The sequence below is a fragment of the Diceros bicornis genome, chromosome 37 (assembly GCF_020826845.1).
Source record: "Diceros bicornis minor isolate mBicDic1 chromosome 37, mDicBic1.mat.cur, whole genome shotgun sequence".
Lineage (NCBI taxonomy): Eukaryota > Metazoa > Chordata > Mammalia > Perissodactyla > Rhinocerotidae > Diceros > Diceros bicornis.
In genome coordinates, this window is record NC_080776.1 from 1,875,092 (window position 1) to 1,893,522 (window position 18,431).

Sequence of the window (18,431 nt, forward strand, 5' to 3'; positions counted from 1 at the left end):
ATGTCTATCTTTTTAAAAATTTAAAGCGGGAAACCCCTTAAGAAACCTGATGCGATGCTATTTTTATTTAAATCATTATTATTCTAATATATTTAGTTCTGAAATTTACAATTGTTGTACTATGCAAATGAATTCCCTCTTGCTTTCTCGTGCTCTTAACTGAAATGAAATTTTAATCCCCCATCTGTGACTTTACAAAAATCCCTATGGCAACTGGTTGTGTGGCCGTGAAGAGGATAAACAGAGGAGAAGGAGGAATGGTAGGGGATGGGGAGGGGAGAGGAGAGGGCCTCCATGCACATGCATATGAGTCAGATGGCATCAGAAAAGAACAGTAAGAACTGCTTGGAGGAGTTTTATTTTTAATTTAAATATTTTTGCTTTTTTCTTCGAGCTATTGGTTCAATGCTAAGGACATCTTTCCAAACAAGAGCTTGAGGTGACACTCAGAAAAGTCTGGGAAGTCTGGTGTGGTTCTTCCTCTCCCACACCCTAGGGCCTCCAGGAGTAATGCTGACAACTCTTCCTTGTCAGCAGATGCTCTCAGAAGAGACACTTGGTATAACAAGGAGGAGAATAAGAATTTTCCCTCTGTAAACTTTACTTCCTCATCCCTGAATTGCCTTTTCAGATATTTGTATTTTAACATTATTAGGAAATAATGATTCTTAAAAGCCAAAGTCAGTATAACATTACCTAACCACGATGAAACTCATAAATAAAACTTAGTTACATACACGTATGCTTAATGGATGCTAAATACTTTTTTAAATTTAAAATTTAAGTTACTGGCTTATATTAGTACTTCAGATTAGGAACATTGAAATTAAGGAATGTAATATCCAGTATCACTTAATACTTTTTTTGTCCTGCCAAATAGTTGCAAAATGAATATCTTTGTTGAAATTTGTCATGTCTAATGCGACAACAGAAGTAAATTCATTGGTAAAGTTTAAGAATAATCTTTAGAGATATTTTTAGAGCTGACAGAAATTTTTAAAATCCAGTTATTTCTAATTTTAGGAGGCATAAGTAAAATAGCTTCATTTTCTTTTTGTATAACTAAATTTTATTTAGAAGAAGAAGATTCATAATTAAGGGGTTGAAAACTTGACATTCTCAGAAGGCATTATCCGAAACATTCATTGTCTGCTAGAGACTTTCTTTTGATAGGATTTGAAGGGAGCAGTTAGAAATGTTTATTTGATCTGATTCTTATAGAAGTAAATAGTTTTGCCAGATTTGGCAAAAAACCAAAAAACAAATACTGCATAGGAATACGTATCCTAAAACATTATTAGTTGCTTATCTAAAGTTCAAATTTAACTGGGCATACTGTATTTTATGTGATAACTTTATGAGTTTTAAAAATTCTAACTAGCTGATTTTATTTTTTCTAGTACCTGTTTGATTCCTTCTTCTCACTGATTAAGAAAGGGAAAGGTACCACCATTACATCAGTTCTACCGAAGCCGGGACTAGTTGCATCTCGAGTTGAGGTCAGTCGATGTGGGCTTCTTTTTGGTTTATGTAGTTTGGATTTTCTCTATCATATGATGATTTTTTTTAAGTGCATTATGTAAACCATTTTAATGTCTATGAAAGATGACTGGTAGTACTGTAATCATCCATCATTTTAGCATCTAATTGTTTGGTCTGTTCTTGATGATATTCATTGCAATTTTCATGTTTTGACCTAAAATCATATCTTTTAAAGTTTACTTCTTCTGGAATATTTGTGATAAAATAATTTAACAAAGAATTATGTTTAACTTAGCTTATAATTTATATATTTTACATTATTTAACAAACCACAGCCTTATGTATGCTTGAGATGCAGTTCAGACTACAGAATCACTGTCAATGATAGAATTGGTGGTCTGGTGGTTAAGATCTGGTGCTCTCACCACTGCAGCCTTGGTTTGTTTTGCAGTCAGGGATCCACACCACCCGTCTGTGGATAGTCATACTGTGGTGGCTGCATGTTGCTGTGATACTGAAAGCTGTGCCACTGGTGTTTCAAATATCAGCAGCGTCACCCATGGTGGGCAGGTTTCAGAGGAGCTTCCAGACTAGGATAGACTAGGAAGAAGGACCTGGCCACCTACTTCCAAAAAATTGGCCATGAAAACCCCTATGAACAGTAGCAGAGGATTGTCTGATAGAGCGCCAGAAGGTGCGAGGATGGCCCGAAAAGATGGGACAGAGTTCCACTTTGCTGTACACAGGGGCACTAGGAGTCAGAATCGACTTGACGGCACTTACAACAACAAAGAATTATTATTTGACATCATGAATGGAATAATGTTATTTTACCTCTAAGAGCAAATGGATAAGGATTAATATAGCGTAAGACTTGAATCCTTATTTGTTTGAATGTATATGTTAATATGATAAGGTTTCTACCCATTTCCTTCATAGTTAAGCCACACACATATGCACACCATTATTATATAAAATTTAGAGGGGTGTTTGTGTATTTTCAAGTATATAGATATACATATCAATTCTTTTTATAAATAAAAATAATTGATTTATATGTTTACATGAAACGATGAGTTGAGTTAGATGGTCTGTTTTGAGGATTCCCATGGCAGCCTCTTTTCCTGAGATGGAGAGATTGGAGGTAATCCAGCCACTCAGTGTGGAATCAAAGTGGGTTTTTGGTAGCTAAAGAAGCCATATACTATACAGTGTTTTTCTCAGAAATCAACTCATGTGCTTCAGATGCTTTTCTTTGTATAAATGGTGAGGGACAAGGTGTAATTTGGGATTCGCCAGTGCCTTGCATATAGCAGGTGCCCAATAACTTTTGTTGAAGCAACCAAGTTTCCCAAGTCCCTGTCTGTTGCAGTGACTAAGAACATCTTTCTCCTCTCAAGGGCTTGGCGGCTGTGGCTCAACAATAAGCCGTATCATTACTTGCTTGACATCATATATACAATTTGTACAAATTTCAGTATGTCGCCGAGACATGATCTTTTCTTATTGTATTTTCTGTAAACATTTCTGGCACTGAAATGTAAAGCAAAATGCAAATATGAAGGTGTACCATGTCCCCTCACCTCCTGAGTTTTGTCTTCACCAGTTAGGAAGGTGTTGGGGTTCCTTTATATTTATGCTGATCCTTTGTCCAGAGGAAACCCATGGAATATTTAATTTAATCAATTAAATTTTAAGGAGATTCTTATCTACCAAATAATATATATGCACACACACGTATAGATGTATATATTTACATTGATGTATATATTTACATATCTATTTATATAGTTATTTTTAGATATTTATATATGTTTAAATAAAATGTAGACCTCTTCCAGAAATTTTTGCTTAAGAGAAAAAAACTTCATGATCTTTGGAAATTGCTTTAAAATTAGAGATGTTTAAATTGTCAGTCTTTTTACTCATATATTATATTTTTCACAATATTGTACTTTAAATCACCACATAAACCCAGACAATATAATTTGTCTTCCCCGCTCTTGAAAATGCCTCAGGTCCCCATCTTAATAATAAAAGCAATGCCATTTTCTTATTGCTTACAGGTTTCCAAAGTCCTTATCCTAGGATCGGGAGGTCTGTCCATTGGTCAGGCAGGTGAATTTGATTACTCGGGATCGCAAGCTGTAAAAGCCATGAAGGTGAGAGAATATGATCTTTGCTAGAATTAATACACTCCCTGTAATGAGTCTAATTAGTATTTTATAATTTAGATTTATGACACTACCTCTTTCAAAGTCACTATAATTAATTTCCTTAACTGTTCCTTACACATCTTACGTTAAAGAAAGTTTGATCACAGACGAGATTTTTAACGTTCTCAAAGGTGCACACCTGCAAATTACGACGGTTAGATTGGTCTCCAAAATCGTCCATGTTTTCACCTATTTATATTGAAAACATACAAAGCCACATTTATAGATGTTGCTCATTCCTTTTGAGGTGGTGTTTTTAAAATCTACCTGTCTTTTGTGTGAAAGAGGGAATTTGGGCATCTTCACATGTTCTACAGGATGCTTTAGGCATCTCTGTGGTTAAAAAGAGAAGATCCAGTTGGGGGAGCAAAGGCAACAATGCCTTTTGTTCAAGCTTTACAAGTTATTGCCTGTCACTAGGGACCCAATTCCCCCATCTGTGACTTGGATTGGATGACCTACCAGGATGGTATGGCTGGATTTTCAAGTGGAAAAGAGGATTTGATACCCAAGTTGGGAAGAACACTCTCCCTGCTGCTTCAAAGTCTCTCGAGATCTCTCCAACCCTCATCATACTAAAATAAACCTTTAGAAAAATTCCACTGTACCTGCAAGGTATTTCTATTGAAGACCTAACTGTCTTCTCTTTGGTGTCCTTTTTTTCCCTGGATAGTCCCCATTTTGGTGATAATCAGGCCATCCAGAGGCAACGTGAGCTCTCTCTGACCTTGCCTTGGGCTCTGCAGTGTAAAACCATTCATCTGAGACCTGGCTAGGAGAGAGCAATGTAGGGAAGGCAGCAGGAGACCGGGACAAAATGCAGGAGACAGTTGGCCAAAATTTTTCTCTTTTTGTTTTATTCAGTATTCTACATACAAAGATTTTCACCTGACAGATGTCTGTTGAAAATAGGTGGAACACAGCCCCTTCGTCTTCTTCCCATTTGTTTCGATTTACTTCTCTTCTCCATACACGCATGAGTGTACACATACACATGTTATTTCAGGCACATTTTCAAAGCATGCTCTACTTCATTGCGTTATGATTCAATTTATCTTTAGATAATTAGCAGACGTCCAGTGGTTTAGATTGGTTAGAACACAATCTAAATGTGATCACGGTTTAGAATACATTTAACAAGCATACATTTTTTTTTGCCTTATTTGGTAGTTTTATAAAGAATTAATATTTTCATAGCTTGTATTTTTCATGTGCTTTACATCCAAGTAGGTGAAGTTATATATTTTAACCGAATAATACAAATTATTAGATATAGTATTGTGATTAATTAGGAGGTGAAAAGAGATGAATTTATGAACTAAATATTTAAAAAGAATTAGATTGTTCATGTTCTGCAGCTAGAACTACATTAGAAAAAAATGATGGAAAATTTATTAAAATGGCTTGAAATTATTTCTAAGTTTTAAAATGAATGGATGCTCATCATATGCATTTAAGGGACATTTTCCTATATAATGTGATTTAGAAAAATAGCCATATTTATTGTACAGCACATTCAGGAAAATACTTACAAATATGCTTAAGTCTGTTGGTATTTATCTATGGTAGCAAGATCTTCTGTAACTTCTGTTGAGGATGTGTTCTCAGTTTGGACTGTATTTGATTCCAACCCATATTTTAAATGCATTTGCTTATCTGTATGTATCTATTCAATATTTTGTTCATCATACTCCTTTAAAACAATTCTTTAAAATGTTGACAGATGACTCACATTGAGGGAAGGACATAGGACCTGAGTAACAAGACTTGGATTTGAGGCCTAATTTTGGCCCTAATCCCCTATACGATCCCCTTACGAATAAGTCGTGTAACCTTATTGAACCTCAATTTCTTCATCTGTAAGGTAGAAATTTCGCTCATAGTCTGAGTATAAAAATCAGAGAAATTAGTCAAAAAGTACATTACAAGTTTTAAGGCACCACTTGAATTTAAAGTAGTGTGAAATATATTTAATTTTTCATTCAGATCCTCCTCCAGGGATGCGTAGGGCTTTCAAGGATGATTTCTATACTTTCATCCGAATATTTTGTTGACATTTTAGAAGAGTTCAAAATTGACATGCTAATAGGTAAAATGATAAGAACCATGAGGCCGTATTTCATAATAATTATCTTGCTGAGTGTCCACCCTCATCCTGGTTTATAAAGCTATTATCCTTAGTGGCCTACATGAAGAATTGTTCTGGAGGTCTCTCCAGATGTCAGGAACAAGATAAGGCTGTGCATACCTTCACACACACACACACACAAATATTTATTTTACTTTTTTGCCATATGGTCATTTTCTTTTTATGTAAAGTGTATAAACAGTTGTATAATGCTTTTTGTTAAAGCACAGGCATGAAAATCTGAAAAAATGGAAACCAACAGAAGGCTCTCAGTGCTTCCAGCAAGAAGGGAGCACATTATCCTGCATTTTAAACATACACTCAGTGTTGTTCTGTGATAAACATTAGAAAGGAAAGCAGCTTTGACATTGCCTTTAGTTTCATTTTATATTTTATTAATTTAAAAATTTTTAGAATATTTTATTCTTTTAAGGTTGATTGAGCTGTGTAAAGCTCAGTAGTATGGTGGGCATCTAGTCAAATTCTAATAGAAATCATCTCCAGCTTTGCTTGATACCTCCCATGGCAAGGAATTCAGGGTGAGCCTCACGAGGCAGCCAGTTCTTTTGGGATAGTTGCATTTTCAAGCAATTTCTTCCTTCTTCTCACCAAATGTTGTCTCCGTTTGACTCCCATCCACTAGTACTATTACTGATCTCTACAGCCCACAGAATAACCCGAAACCTTTGTTACCCAATAATACCCTTCATTTGAATATGGTCATACTCTTCTTTTGACCATATATTCAGATTATGGATATATTCTGTTTCTTTCAGGAAGAAAATGTCAAGACCGTTTTGATGAACCCAAATATTGCGTCAGTGCAGACCAATGAGGTGGGCCTGAAGCAGGCAGACACCGTCTACTTCCTCCCCATCACCCCTCAGTTTGTCACAGAGGTCATCAAGGCGGAACGGCCAGATGGGTTAATTCTAGGCATGGGTGGCCAGACAGCTCTGAACTGTGGTGAGTTGGTTTAAGTCTAATTGCCGAGTTTTGGCCTATACACTTATGCATAATATTTCTTCTTTGATCCTGTCTCGCAGTTGTGCCTTGTGTGTTCATAAAAGTTCCCCTCTAGTGTGTGAGGAAGCAGTGAGCAAACAGCCACCCGAAAACGTCATATGATGAATATTACTTGTTTATTTCACAGAACAGCTGAGGGACCAAAAGAAACCTTTTGATTTAATGCTCCACGGTGGCCATGTAGTTTTCTTGGGTCCTGTCCTCCATCCGAGGATCTTGCTTTCCTCGGTTACCACTGAAGCCCTGAGAACTATTATGAATGAAAAATGAGAATTCACATTGATTAAGTGCTCTGTGCTCTTATGTGTCGGCTCTGTAGCGTTGGATTTTCACGTATGTTTGCATGATAACAGATCGGTCTCTCTACCACACCTGCATGCATCTGCAGAGTCCAATGCTCTGTCTCCTTTAAAATGCCTCAAACCTTTGGAACTACATCATAAATGAGAATCTTGTTAGCTATTTGGGGTAACCAGTGGTGATGTAATTTGTATGTCAAATATAAAAGACTTAGCCAAAGTTAGATGGCAAGTTGTGGAAACACGAATAATTTTGATGATTTTTTTTTCTTTGGTAAGGAAGATTGGCCCTGAGCTAACATCTGTTGCCAATATTCCCCTTTTTGCTTGAGGACGATTGTCCCTGAGCTAACATTTGCGCCAGTCTTCCTCTGTTTTGTATATGGGACGCTGCCACAGCATGGCCTGATGAGCAGTGTGTAGGTCCGTGCCCAGGATCCAAACCCACAAACCCTGGGCCACTGAAGTGGAGCGTGCAGACTTAACTACTGTGCCACTGGGCCAGCCCCCAATTTTGATGATTTTTAACCCAGATAGATATCCATATCACTGGGATTATTTGAATAAGAGAGTCTCATAGGAATGGACCTTAGAAGGAAAGGATATTCATTAAAATCTTAAGGATCACTGTAATCCTATGATTCTTATTAAGGAGGATAGTAAAAATCATTTGGAGAAGATAGTAATATAAGTAATAGTAATATCAGCAAATATTTTGTTTAATGTCTTCAGAATTTTTTTTTTTTAATTTTTATTGACCATACGTGCAATTCTATTGTGGACTGTGTTGTCCCCTTGGAGTTAATTTTAAGATTTTTTTAGAAGCAGTTGTATTAAAGAAGACATAAGAGTTTGAGAGTTTAAAGGCTGATTATCTCTGGCTCTTCTGTAGGAGTGGAGCTATTCAGGAGAGGCGTGCTCAAGGAGTATGGTGTGAAAGTTCTGGGGACCTCGGTGGAATCCATTATGGCCACAGAAGACAGGCAGTTGTTCTCGGACAAACTAAATGAGATTAATGAAAAGATTGCTCCCAGCTTTGCAGTAGAATCGGTAAGGAACCTTTGTTCTGGAGAAGCAAGGCCATTATTTGTCTCGCATTATAGGGAGAATGGTTTGTCATGCCTAAAAATGATGGTTAAAATTATTATACTCACATATATGTTTTTCCAGAAATGTGTTAGTACCTCAGAGACATCGTGTATTAATTGCAGCGTTCAATGCTGAAATGTTAGGGGTAGGTATTAATATTTTATTTTATGAAGAGAAGCATAATCCCAGAGATGAAGTGGTTTATCAATGATTGAAATGCCACTGAATCTCAAATCCCCTGAATTAAAACTAAGAACCACACCAACTGGCAGAGCCAAAGTAATTTTTACCTTCGTCCTGTGATCAGTCACACATCTTGTATGTGTGAATCACCTGCAAATGGGAAATGATTGGATTTAAATTTTCCTGTTAGAATGGAGTAAACATTTAGAAATGAAATTATCTAGAAAAAAGGCCATTGGATCTAATCAGTGAGATTATGACTGAGAAACCTGTGGCTTAGATGTTTGAGAAGGACAGATTATTTTGCGTTTCTGTTAATTATTTCCCATCGTATCCTATGCCTATTGATAGGCGATTACCAGGCACCAGGTAAAAGTAAGCTTGCTGTACGTCTGTTTTTGCCTCTGACTTTATTCCTGATTTCAGGCATATAGTCAGTGGAGTGGGGGTGCTCAAGGCAGTTTGTGATGCAACTGCGCCATTGTGGAAATTGGCAGATACTTAGGGGTAAGGCAAGTACTGATGGGACAGCTAAAAATGGGCTATGTATGTTTCAGAAAAGAATGCCATCAAGTGCGAACCATGTTACACAGCTGTCAATCAGGAATCATCCCAGGATAGCTCTGCTGAATATTTGGAAAGCTTCTGCCATACATTTATTCTTTCATTGCCAGATTTAATTATGTCCTTGCTTCCTCAGGACGAGAAACAGGCATATGGGAAAGGTGTAATTACATTCCCATTGGTAGTGTAATAATATTCCATGACAGAAAAATATAGCCACCATATGTTGTAGTCTGTAAGTTTAAAAGAAAAAAGAAAAATTCCAAGCTTCTGGGATTACTCTCTGACTGAACTGGAAAAATGAAAAATCTCTTTCTGTATAGTATTCCTAATGGCTTATTGCAGTCACACCAAGTTAGTTTCAGCAGTGGGAAACTTTGTTTCATTAAGAGATGAAGACTTTGAAACTGAATTTAAAAATTCGCTATGGCTTCCATTCTCAAATTAATCATGATTACTTCAGCTTTGGCCATCGTTTTCTTTTTCACATGGCAAAATAAAATTTACCACAAAGGGATGAAAAAGAGCCTTTACTGTATGTTAAAAAAAAATCCTAGAATTTTACTTAAATTTGTAAAACCTCACTTGTTTTTCAGAAGGAGATGAAGGGATAGTAGAACATTTTCATAGTCATGCTCCCCAAATAAACTGATTTGCCTGAATTGCCAGACTCTCTTGGTATGTCTTTTCTGCTACTGTGTCAGCGTTTAAAGCTTCAAGTCCTTGTTCTTGTTGACAGATCGAGGATGCGCTGAAGGCAGCAGACTCCATTGGCTACCCCGTGATGATCCGCTCTGCCTACGCCCTGGGCGGCTTGGGCTCGGGCCTCTGTCCTGATAAGGAGACCTTACTAGACCTCAGCACGAAGGTATGTATGTTCATAGACCGAATTCTTACCAACCAAGAAAACTGACTTGATATTCCCTTTCAATTAGAGAAAGTTATAGAGGTGAGAAACGAGCTTTTCTCTATTCATTAAATCACTGCCGTGTTCTCTAAAAGTGTAGTCCAAGAAATGACACCTTTGAAAGGGAAATTTGGTGCAATGATTTACACTGGAACACAGCGTTAATCCAGACAGTCCCGGGTAAACTGATGGTTGCTCTGCTAAAAGCCCATCTTTTTTGTCCTGTCTATTGATTTCAGTGCGATGAAGTCAATCTGGTTCCATTTCCCTCTGCTTCAAAATCTGCTCCAAAATACTCATAATGTTAAAGTATTTTAGTGGTTAAAAAACCCTGGAATATAGTGTCGCATTTTTCCATTATTTTTTGAAATAATATGACATGGATGACAACCAATAAGTGAAACAAAACACATTGAGTAGCTTAGCCTTACCTCAAATTCGGTGAATTAATTATATACAGTATAAACCTCCCAGTAACATAAATGAGTGAGCTCTCTGCCAACCGCCACACACATAGGCAAAAGTGAGATTTGAGTGTTTATAATTTATTTTCTATCAAAATCCCTTTAACTTATTACTGAATACTTCTTTTCTTAAGTGTTAAAGGGAAAACCTTGGGAAAATTAAGATATGCTCCAAAAAATAAATTAGAGATTACCAGAGAAAACATCCTCCATGAAAGCAGAGAGTTTTGCTCACACTCTATTCTCGCAGAATAGAACAATGCCTGGTGACACTGGGGGTTGATAATTGCTTGTTGAATCAGTGGATGCATGTGCAGCCGAGACGCCCGTATCACTTACATGCAGTCGTGGAGGTGAATCTGAGAGTTATTGTGAGGGCTGTTTTGGGGAGTTCTGAGTAAACAGCACAAGCACAGCTTATAGCTTTAACATTACTTGCTTTTTGGAGTAAAACAAAATGAGGCCCTTGAATTGTTGACATAGGATTTTGAGAACAGATTAATAAAATTAAATACATGTGAAAAACTATGATGACAAACTTACATGTCAACGACTTGGATTTAGTTTTTCTCAAGTTGTCAAAACAAACCCAAAAAAGGGAAACATATCTAATATAAATGTTTCTTGTTTCCACTCTGGACTTCTGAATCGTGTATTTAAAGAAAAAACATGTTTATGGAAGTGTAAGATTCTTTTTTTCCTCTAGCATATTAGGTGTCTCACTGTTTTTGTTATTAGCAATCTCGTTATTACTGCCAATAGTGAAAATATGTACTTATTATTATTATTATTATTTTTTGCTAAGAAAGAGTAGCCCTGAGCTAACATCTGTGCAAATCTTCCTCTACTTTATATGTGGGTCACCACCACAGCGTGGCTGAGAAGTGATGTAGTTCTGCTGCTGGGATCCAAACTTGTGAACCCAGGCCACCGAAGCAGAATGTGCCGAACTTAACCACTACCCCATGGGGACGGCCCCAATATGTACATATTCTCTACTAAAAACGTATTTTGTACAGTATATAAAACCATTCTGAATACTGAATTGTCTAAAAACATTTACAATGAAGACAAGTTTGGAATGGGATAGTTTTTATTTACATTCCTCTAAAATAATCAATAGCTGTTGAATGGTTTTCTTTGTTGAAAAACCTGGCTTTTCCCTTGAGAATAATTACTTGTATCATTATATCCTAAGCACCTCTTGAGATTATATTTAGTACCATTAGAAGCTGCATTAACTCCTCCAGGTCCCTAAGTTAATCTTTTGTATAAAATCTGAGACTTGAAAGAAAAACAGGAAGATGAGGCATCAGGAGAAGATGCTCTTCATCGTCCTTGTGCCCAGATATCCTGTCTACTGCATTAGAATGCAACATGCTTCCCCTAATTCACGACCTTCGTTTCCCAGATTTCTTCTTTTAGCAGGCAATCCTAATGACAAATTAATCACTGTTAAATTGTTAACATTGGTTGCAGAATTTCCTACTCACTTGGAAACTCTCATCACGGGCAGCTGTGGGGACAAATGTGTTATTTTTCAGTTTCACAAGCTAGAGCCTGCAGTGTTGACTGAGGTGAAAAAAATTAGTGTTGAGACATTACATAAAAACTCACAGTGAGGGGGCCGGCCCGGTGGCGCAAGCGGTTAAGTGCGCGCGCTCCGCCGCGGCGGCCCGGGGTTCGCTGGTTCGGATCCCGGGCGCGCACCGACGCACTGCTTGGTAAGCCATGCTGTGGCGGCGTCCCATATAAAGTGGAGGAAGATGGGCACCGATGTTAGCCCAGGGCCGTCTTCCTCAGCGAAAAAAGAGGAGGATTGGCGGATGTTAGCTCAGGGCTGATCTCCTCACAAAAAAAAAAAAAAAAAAAAAAAAACTCACAGTGAGTTATTGTTTTATTATACTGCCTGCTAATAATTTGAAAAAATTGAAACTACTTTCCCCAATTGCTTTCTCTTCCTTTTACCGCCATCGAAAATCAAATATATTATGAGACAAAGGGACATTTCTGTCTTGGATTTTCAGCCACTAAATATCCTAAGGTCAGAGATTGCCTCTTTCATATTTTGGGTTCAGTATTCTCCCCACTGGTGGGTACTCAGTAAATATGAAATGACAATTGTACTAATTCATATCTGTTTAATTAGGCATACATGATATATGACTCAGAGTATTTAAGCACTTAGGCAGTGATTAACCATAATAATAGTTGCATGTGATTCTTCTAATTCCCCAGTTTCGTATGCCATCTTGGCTAACTGTTTACAACCATCATCATCTCCTTTCTTCTCCTCATCAACATCCACTGACTTTTATTGTGTGTGTCACTATACAAAGCACCCTCAGCTATTTTAGAGAAAGCCAGAGTCTTTAGACTTATTTTTCCATATTTATTCGCACTTATCACATTTTCTGGTTTCACAGAAGCTGAGCTGCTGAAATAATTTCATTTCTCTCTGCCTGATTGCTCAATTATTTTCTCTTTTTCCTAAATTAGTTTGATTTAATGTCATATCAGCACTTTGAATGGCAAGCCTCAGTAATGCAAATCAAGCATATTCACTGTGCGATGCTATTCCTGGTACCTCACTGATTTCCTGACACATCGTGCCTTCGGAGCGTAGAGGAGGATGGACACTAGGCTGAGACTTTGATGCTGACCAGGATTTAGGCCAGGGAATTCTGCCAAATATCCATGTTTAAACCTTTTTTAAAGTGCCTTTCCTGATTCTTTGATATCTTTTGTCACCCATCTCCAGGCCTTTGCTATGACCAACCAGATTCTGGTCGAGAGGTCAGTGACAGGTTGGAAAGAAATAGAATTTGAAGTGGTCCGCGATGCTGATGACAACTGTGTCACCGTCTGTAGCATGGAAAACGTTGATGCCATGGGCGTTCATACAGGTATGCAGAGAATGTTCAAGAATTGTAGTAATGACTTCAGTTCATGTCTCTGATGGCCCATAGCAGTCTTTATGAAGTTCTTTTCTTTATTAGCTGACAGAGTAGTGATAAAATTTTACACATACATAGCATTGTGCAGTATTGAAAATATTCTCACATTTAATCTGATCTTCACAAAAAACCTATGAAGTCAGGCAGGTATTATTATCTTGATTTCATTTGAGGAAGGGTCAAATACAAGCAATATAGTGAAGGTAAAATCTATAGGACTTGGTGTTGAGAAGTAAGGAGTGAATTTAAGAAGTCTTCAAGCAGAATGGGGTGTTAGTCACCAAGTGAAAGAGAAAATAGCCACACATAACAGAAATAGGTTTCTCAGGAAGGGAAACTAGTTAGACTAGAGGGCAAAGATGGTGACTTAGAATTTAGAAATGCTAAATTTGAGGTGTGGGCAGAACTCTCAAGAAGAAGGTTAAGAATGTGGAACTGGAATTTAATAAAAAGAGATTAAAATAAAGAAGTTGATACAAAGTCATGGGAAGCCATTAGTATAAAGGAAATAACTGAAGCTGGCAGCATAGACTAAGTGTTCAAGGGCATAGGCAGAGAAAGAAAGAGGATAGGACTGAACCTTGGAAACAGATTTCCAGGGAAGAGGGAAGAGGAAGGGTTTGTGCTGATGAGAACGAAGGGAGTGATAGGAAGGAAACCAGGTTAGTATAGTACCAAGTAGGCCAATCCAAGAAAATACTTTATAAAAGCTTTGGTTTGGGCTGTATTAAATGTATGAAAGGTCAAGAATGAAGACTTAGTGTGGCTTTTTGAATGTTCAAGAGGACAGTTTCAATGCAAAGTTGGTTATGTGAGCCATATTGAAGGGAATCATGTGGCAATGAGTGATAAGCAGAACTGGTAAACTTGCAAGAAGTTTAGTCGTGCAAAGAATGAGGGAGCTAGTTCTTGTGATTGTCTGGTGATGTTGGGAGAGGGGCTTCTTGAGCCGGTAGAGATCTGAGCATGTTTGTAGGCAGAAGGGATGGTGACTAAAGACCAGGTGATTGAAGATTCAAGGGGCTGTTATTGGAGAGGAGTGAGAAGATGGGAAGGGGTGAAAGATAGAAGACAGATGGATGAGCCAGTGTGGGTGGAGAGGAGATGGTATTTCATGGAAGGAAGGACTTGAGAGAGAAAGAATGTGAGGTGAAGAGAAGGGAAATTGAAGACGTTAATGTTGATCCAGTAGGTAGATGACTGAAGCCTTGATAGCTAGATGAGCTTGGGAAAGGTTAGAGGGCTTTTCTAAATAGCATGTCAAAGTAACATGGGCAAAACAAGTATCAGAGTGGATAATACCCGAAGTGCGTAATATGTAGTATCTTAAGGTAATTCTTTTCCTAACAAACCCTTACGCTGTTCTGTGTCTTGTATCATGCAAATAGATTAAGTCACTAAAGTTGATTATTTAGATATACTCTCTAATAATGAGTGCTTCTTGGATGTCCAGGTGATTCAGTGGTTGTAGCCCCTGCCCAGACGCTCTCCAACGCAGAGTTTCAGATGTTGAGACGTTCTTCAATCAATGTCGTTCGCCACTTGGGCATTGTGGGCGAATGCAACATTCAGTTTGCCCTTCACCCTACCTCAATGGAATACTGCATCATTGAAGTGAACGCCAGACTGTCCCGAAGCTCTGCCCTGGCCTCGAAGGCCACTGGGTAAGACCAGAACGATTGACCACCGGTGTGCAGATTCTTCACAGTCAGAGTGGGAAAATTCTTCACGGATAGAATAGACAGCTAGTGGAAGACTGTGCTGCATTTACAAACTATATAGTCCCCATTTCTGTGTGCTGGCTCCAAATCATTTAGAACCCTAAGGACATGATTATTAATGAGCTTGCTGCCAGATTGTGGCAAATGGTGTTGCTAGCTGGCTTTGTTTGCTGGCTAATCATAAACTAATCAAAATCTGGGTGGTCAATGCAGACTGTGAAAAATCTGCTTCTTAATTGCACTTTGCAGATGTTGTTAAAAAGTGCAAATTAATCCTTAATTTTAGTCCTCAATTGGCCTCTTCAGGTGTATAACAAATCGTAGACAAATAATATAGTTCTCTTGACCCAAGCATTCAATACACATTATTTTATTTTAGCAAAACTCCATAAGACCAAACAATGTAGGCTTACTCTATAGGTGAATGTTGTAAACAAATAAATAATTTACTATCCATTTAACAACTGCTAGCAAGCATAATTGGAGGGAAAATTAATTAATACCTTTTGTTTCTATTAATATATTTAGCATCTGGCATTTAAATCACATGACATTTAAACGAGCAAACTATTTACCTCTAAAGATTTTTTAATGTAGCTACACAGTGCTGCATGTAGTGGTGGAAGGTGTGTTGCTCTAAGCAAGAGTCAGGAGACTTGAGTTTCCTTCTGGTTCTTCTATTGACTATGTGACTTTGGACACATCGCTTATTGTCTCTATCAGTTTCCTCATCTGTAGATGGGAGAGTTGTACTAGAAGAGTCATATGTAATTCTACGGCTCTATGAATTATTTTCTCAAATACAGTTACCAAAACTGAATGCCAGAGGAGGATTTCAACTTCCTAGAGTGTTAGTTTTGTAGGGAGCCTGAAGTTCAAAGATAATTTGAACACAGAACAAGGATCCAAACTTGCCATGACTACATTTTCTGACCATTACATACTCCATAGTACCAGCTAACTCCACTGTCTTCCTAGGTGCAAACATGTATATATTTTTTCAAAAGAATATTTTGCAGATTTTTATCTTAGTGGAGCTTATTCACAAGTGAGCACTTTATTTCTCAAGGAAGCTATTGATTTTGGATTGAAGAGGCGAAGGTTGGGAGTTGTAGCTCTGCATGTCAGGTGTAGCGAGTGAATTCTTTTGTGATTGGTGTCTCTATATTTTATCGTGACTCATATTATTTTATAAATGGCTATTAAATATTCAAATAAGGTGTGTTTTAAACCATGATGTGGACTGCTACCAAAATTTCTAAGAAAGACCAATTCGTGTTGTGCGCTGTTTTTAATACTTATTGCTGAAAGAAAAAAAAAATAAATTTATCTCCTCCTTTGTAGTTACCCGTTGGCATTCATTGCTGCAAAGATTGCCCTGGGGATCCCACTTCCAGAAATCCAGAACGTTGTATCAGGGAAGACATCAGCCTGCTTTGAACCCAGCCTGGATTACATGGTGACCAAGATTCCTCGCTGGGATCTTGATCGTTTTCATGGAACATCTAGCCGAATTGGTAGCTCTATGAAAAGTGTAGGAGAGGTGAGTCTCTGGTTTATTCTTCTATTTCAATGTTGTTCTTAGTTATTTTGTCAAATTCTTAACATCACTGAAAATCATAAGGTTGCCTGGATACTGGGTTCTTGAATGGAGGACATAGGAATTTCATTTTCTCCCTCATGTTTCAACATCTCTCTGACTGTTAACATAAGGCATTTATTACATGACCATTTAATGGATTCTAAGAGCTTCTATTCAAAAGGAGAGGCCATATATGTGGGTATATAATATATACACATATACAAAAATACATATTAATGTATACATAACTGAGTTATAATGTGTTTTATAACGAAATCAAGAAAATAAAATGATATAAAAGACAGCATGGTGTACCAAAAGGACCACTGAACTGAGGTTAAGAATTCAACTTTAGTCCATTCATGAAAATTGTGGCTTTAACCTCTGTGTACCTCACTTTCCATGTCCATAAAAGAAAGCAGCTGGGCTAGAAAATCTGTCATGGCCCTTCCAGCTCTAAAATTTTAAATGGTGAAGAGCACAGTGGAATATTAAGCCCTTTTTTATTATACTGAAATGTTCTAAGCTTTTATCACTTTTTGATTTTTCATAATGTTCTATTTTAAATTTGAAATTAAAGTTAGATTTTGATTATTCCATATTCAAAGATGCTCTGCTCCTCTGTGCGGGAGGAAAGAAAGGAATTCAGATCCTTGCCTCTGAGATTCACTCTCTCGCATCCTTCACCAAGGAGCTTATTCGTTTTTGCATCCAGGAGGCTTGGCTCAGTGGAGAGAGCATGAACCTTGGAACTAGATGAACTTGGGTTTGACTCTTGATGTTATTGTTGTCACTTATTAGCTAAAGGCACTCATGGAAGACACTGAGCCTCAGGTTCTCCATCTGAAAAATGGAGAGGATAATACCGACCTTGTGGAGTTCTCATAAGGTTTTGGATTAATGTATGTAAATGTTTAGTGATGTCTTTTAAGATAGATTCGTAGCACACACCCAATGAGTGTATTTCACCAGTATTATTGTCATTGTTTATGGGTAGAATTTTTGAGTACCAGTGGTATGCATGAACCTCAATATCTATCATCTGTCTATCATCCATCTATCTATCTATCTATCTATCTATCTATCTATCTATCTATCTATCTATCTATCTAATCATCTATCTTACTTTATCTCATCTTTATCTCTATATGGCCAGTGTAAATGCTCTTAGTCTCTATGTCTAGGTATCTAAGCTGGTTAGAGTACAGAGCAAAAAACTATTTAGGACATATTGTTCTATATTGACCTTCATTTGTCCCCTGACACAGATGGTAACCTAAACTCAGACTAGCCACTTCAGAAATGCATGCCACTAATCACAGGAAATACAACTTAAAACCATCACCAATGCAGAGAAAAAGAAAAAAAAAAGTTTACAATCAATTTTAATATCAATCAGATTCACACAGGAGAGTCAGAATTATTACTATTTTGGTTTCCTTAGTTTCCAAGATATTAATGGAAGGTTTTAAAGTAATGACAGATAAGGAACAATGTGACGTTTTAAATTAAAATGTCCTACTGATTGTAAAACACCAAGTAGTAGTTTTACCTCCATCATAGTTGTTTTAAATCTTATTTTTTCTATCATGCTTCAAGGTGAACAACAGAATTAGGATTCAAATGCCATGAAAAATTTTGTTCGTAGTGGTTCTGCCAAATAAACAACTGTTATTCAGTTTACATTTCATGGGAAGCGTCCTTTTCATAATCTTCACAGTAAAATTTGTAGGCCAAAGAATATGAGATAGTTTTGTAATGTTTTCATTTAGGGCTTGTTATGTGAGGGATTTTTGTTGTCAGTGAATATTTA

General features: G+C 37.3%; 1 protein-coding gene across 2 annotated transcripts in view; it reads left to right on the plus strand.

Annotated features, from left to right (window-relative positions):
* The window catches only part of CPS1 (carbamoyl-phosphate synthase 1), a 361,797-nt gene that overhangs the window by 278,051 nt on the left and 65,315 nt on the right, over positions 1-18,431 (plus strand). For both annotated transcript variants that reach the window (XM_058532924.1, XM_058532923.1), the window contains 8 exons: positions 1,401-1,499; positions 3,549-3,644; positions 6,603-6,792; positions 8,044-8,201; positions 9,727-9,855; positions 13,120-13,264; positions 14,769-14,979; positions 16,381-16,579. In XM_058532924.1, coding sequence (XP_058388907.1) covers positions 1,401-1,499; positions 3,549-3,644; positions 6,603-6,792; positions 8,044-8,201; positions 9,727-9,855; positions 13,120-13,264; positions 14,769-14,979; positions 16,381-16,579 — 1,227 coding nt within the window. The remainder of the gene's footprint in view (positions 1-1,400; positions 1,500-3,548; positions 3,645-6,602; positions 6,793-8,043; positions 8,202-9,726; positions 9,856-13,119; positions 13,265-14,768; positions 14,980-16,380; positions 16,580-18,431) is intronic.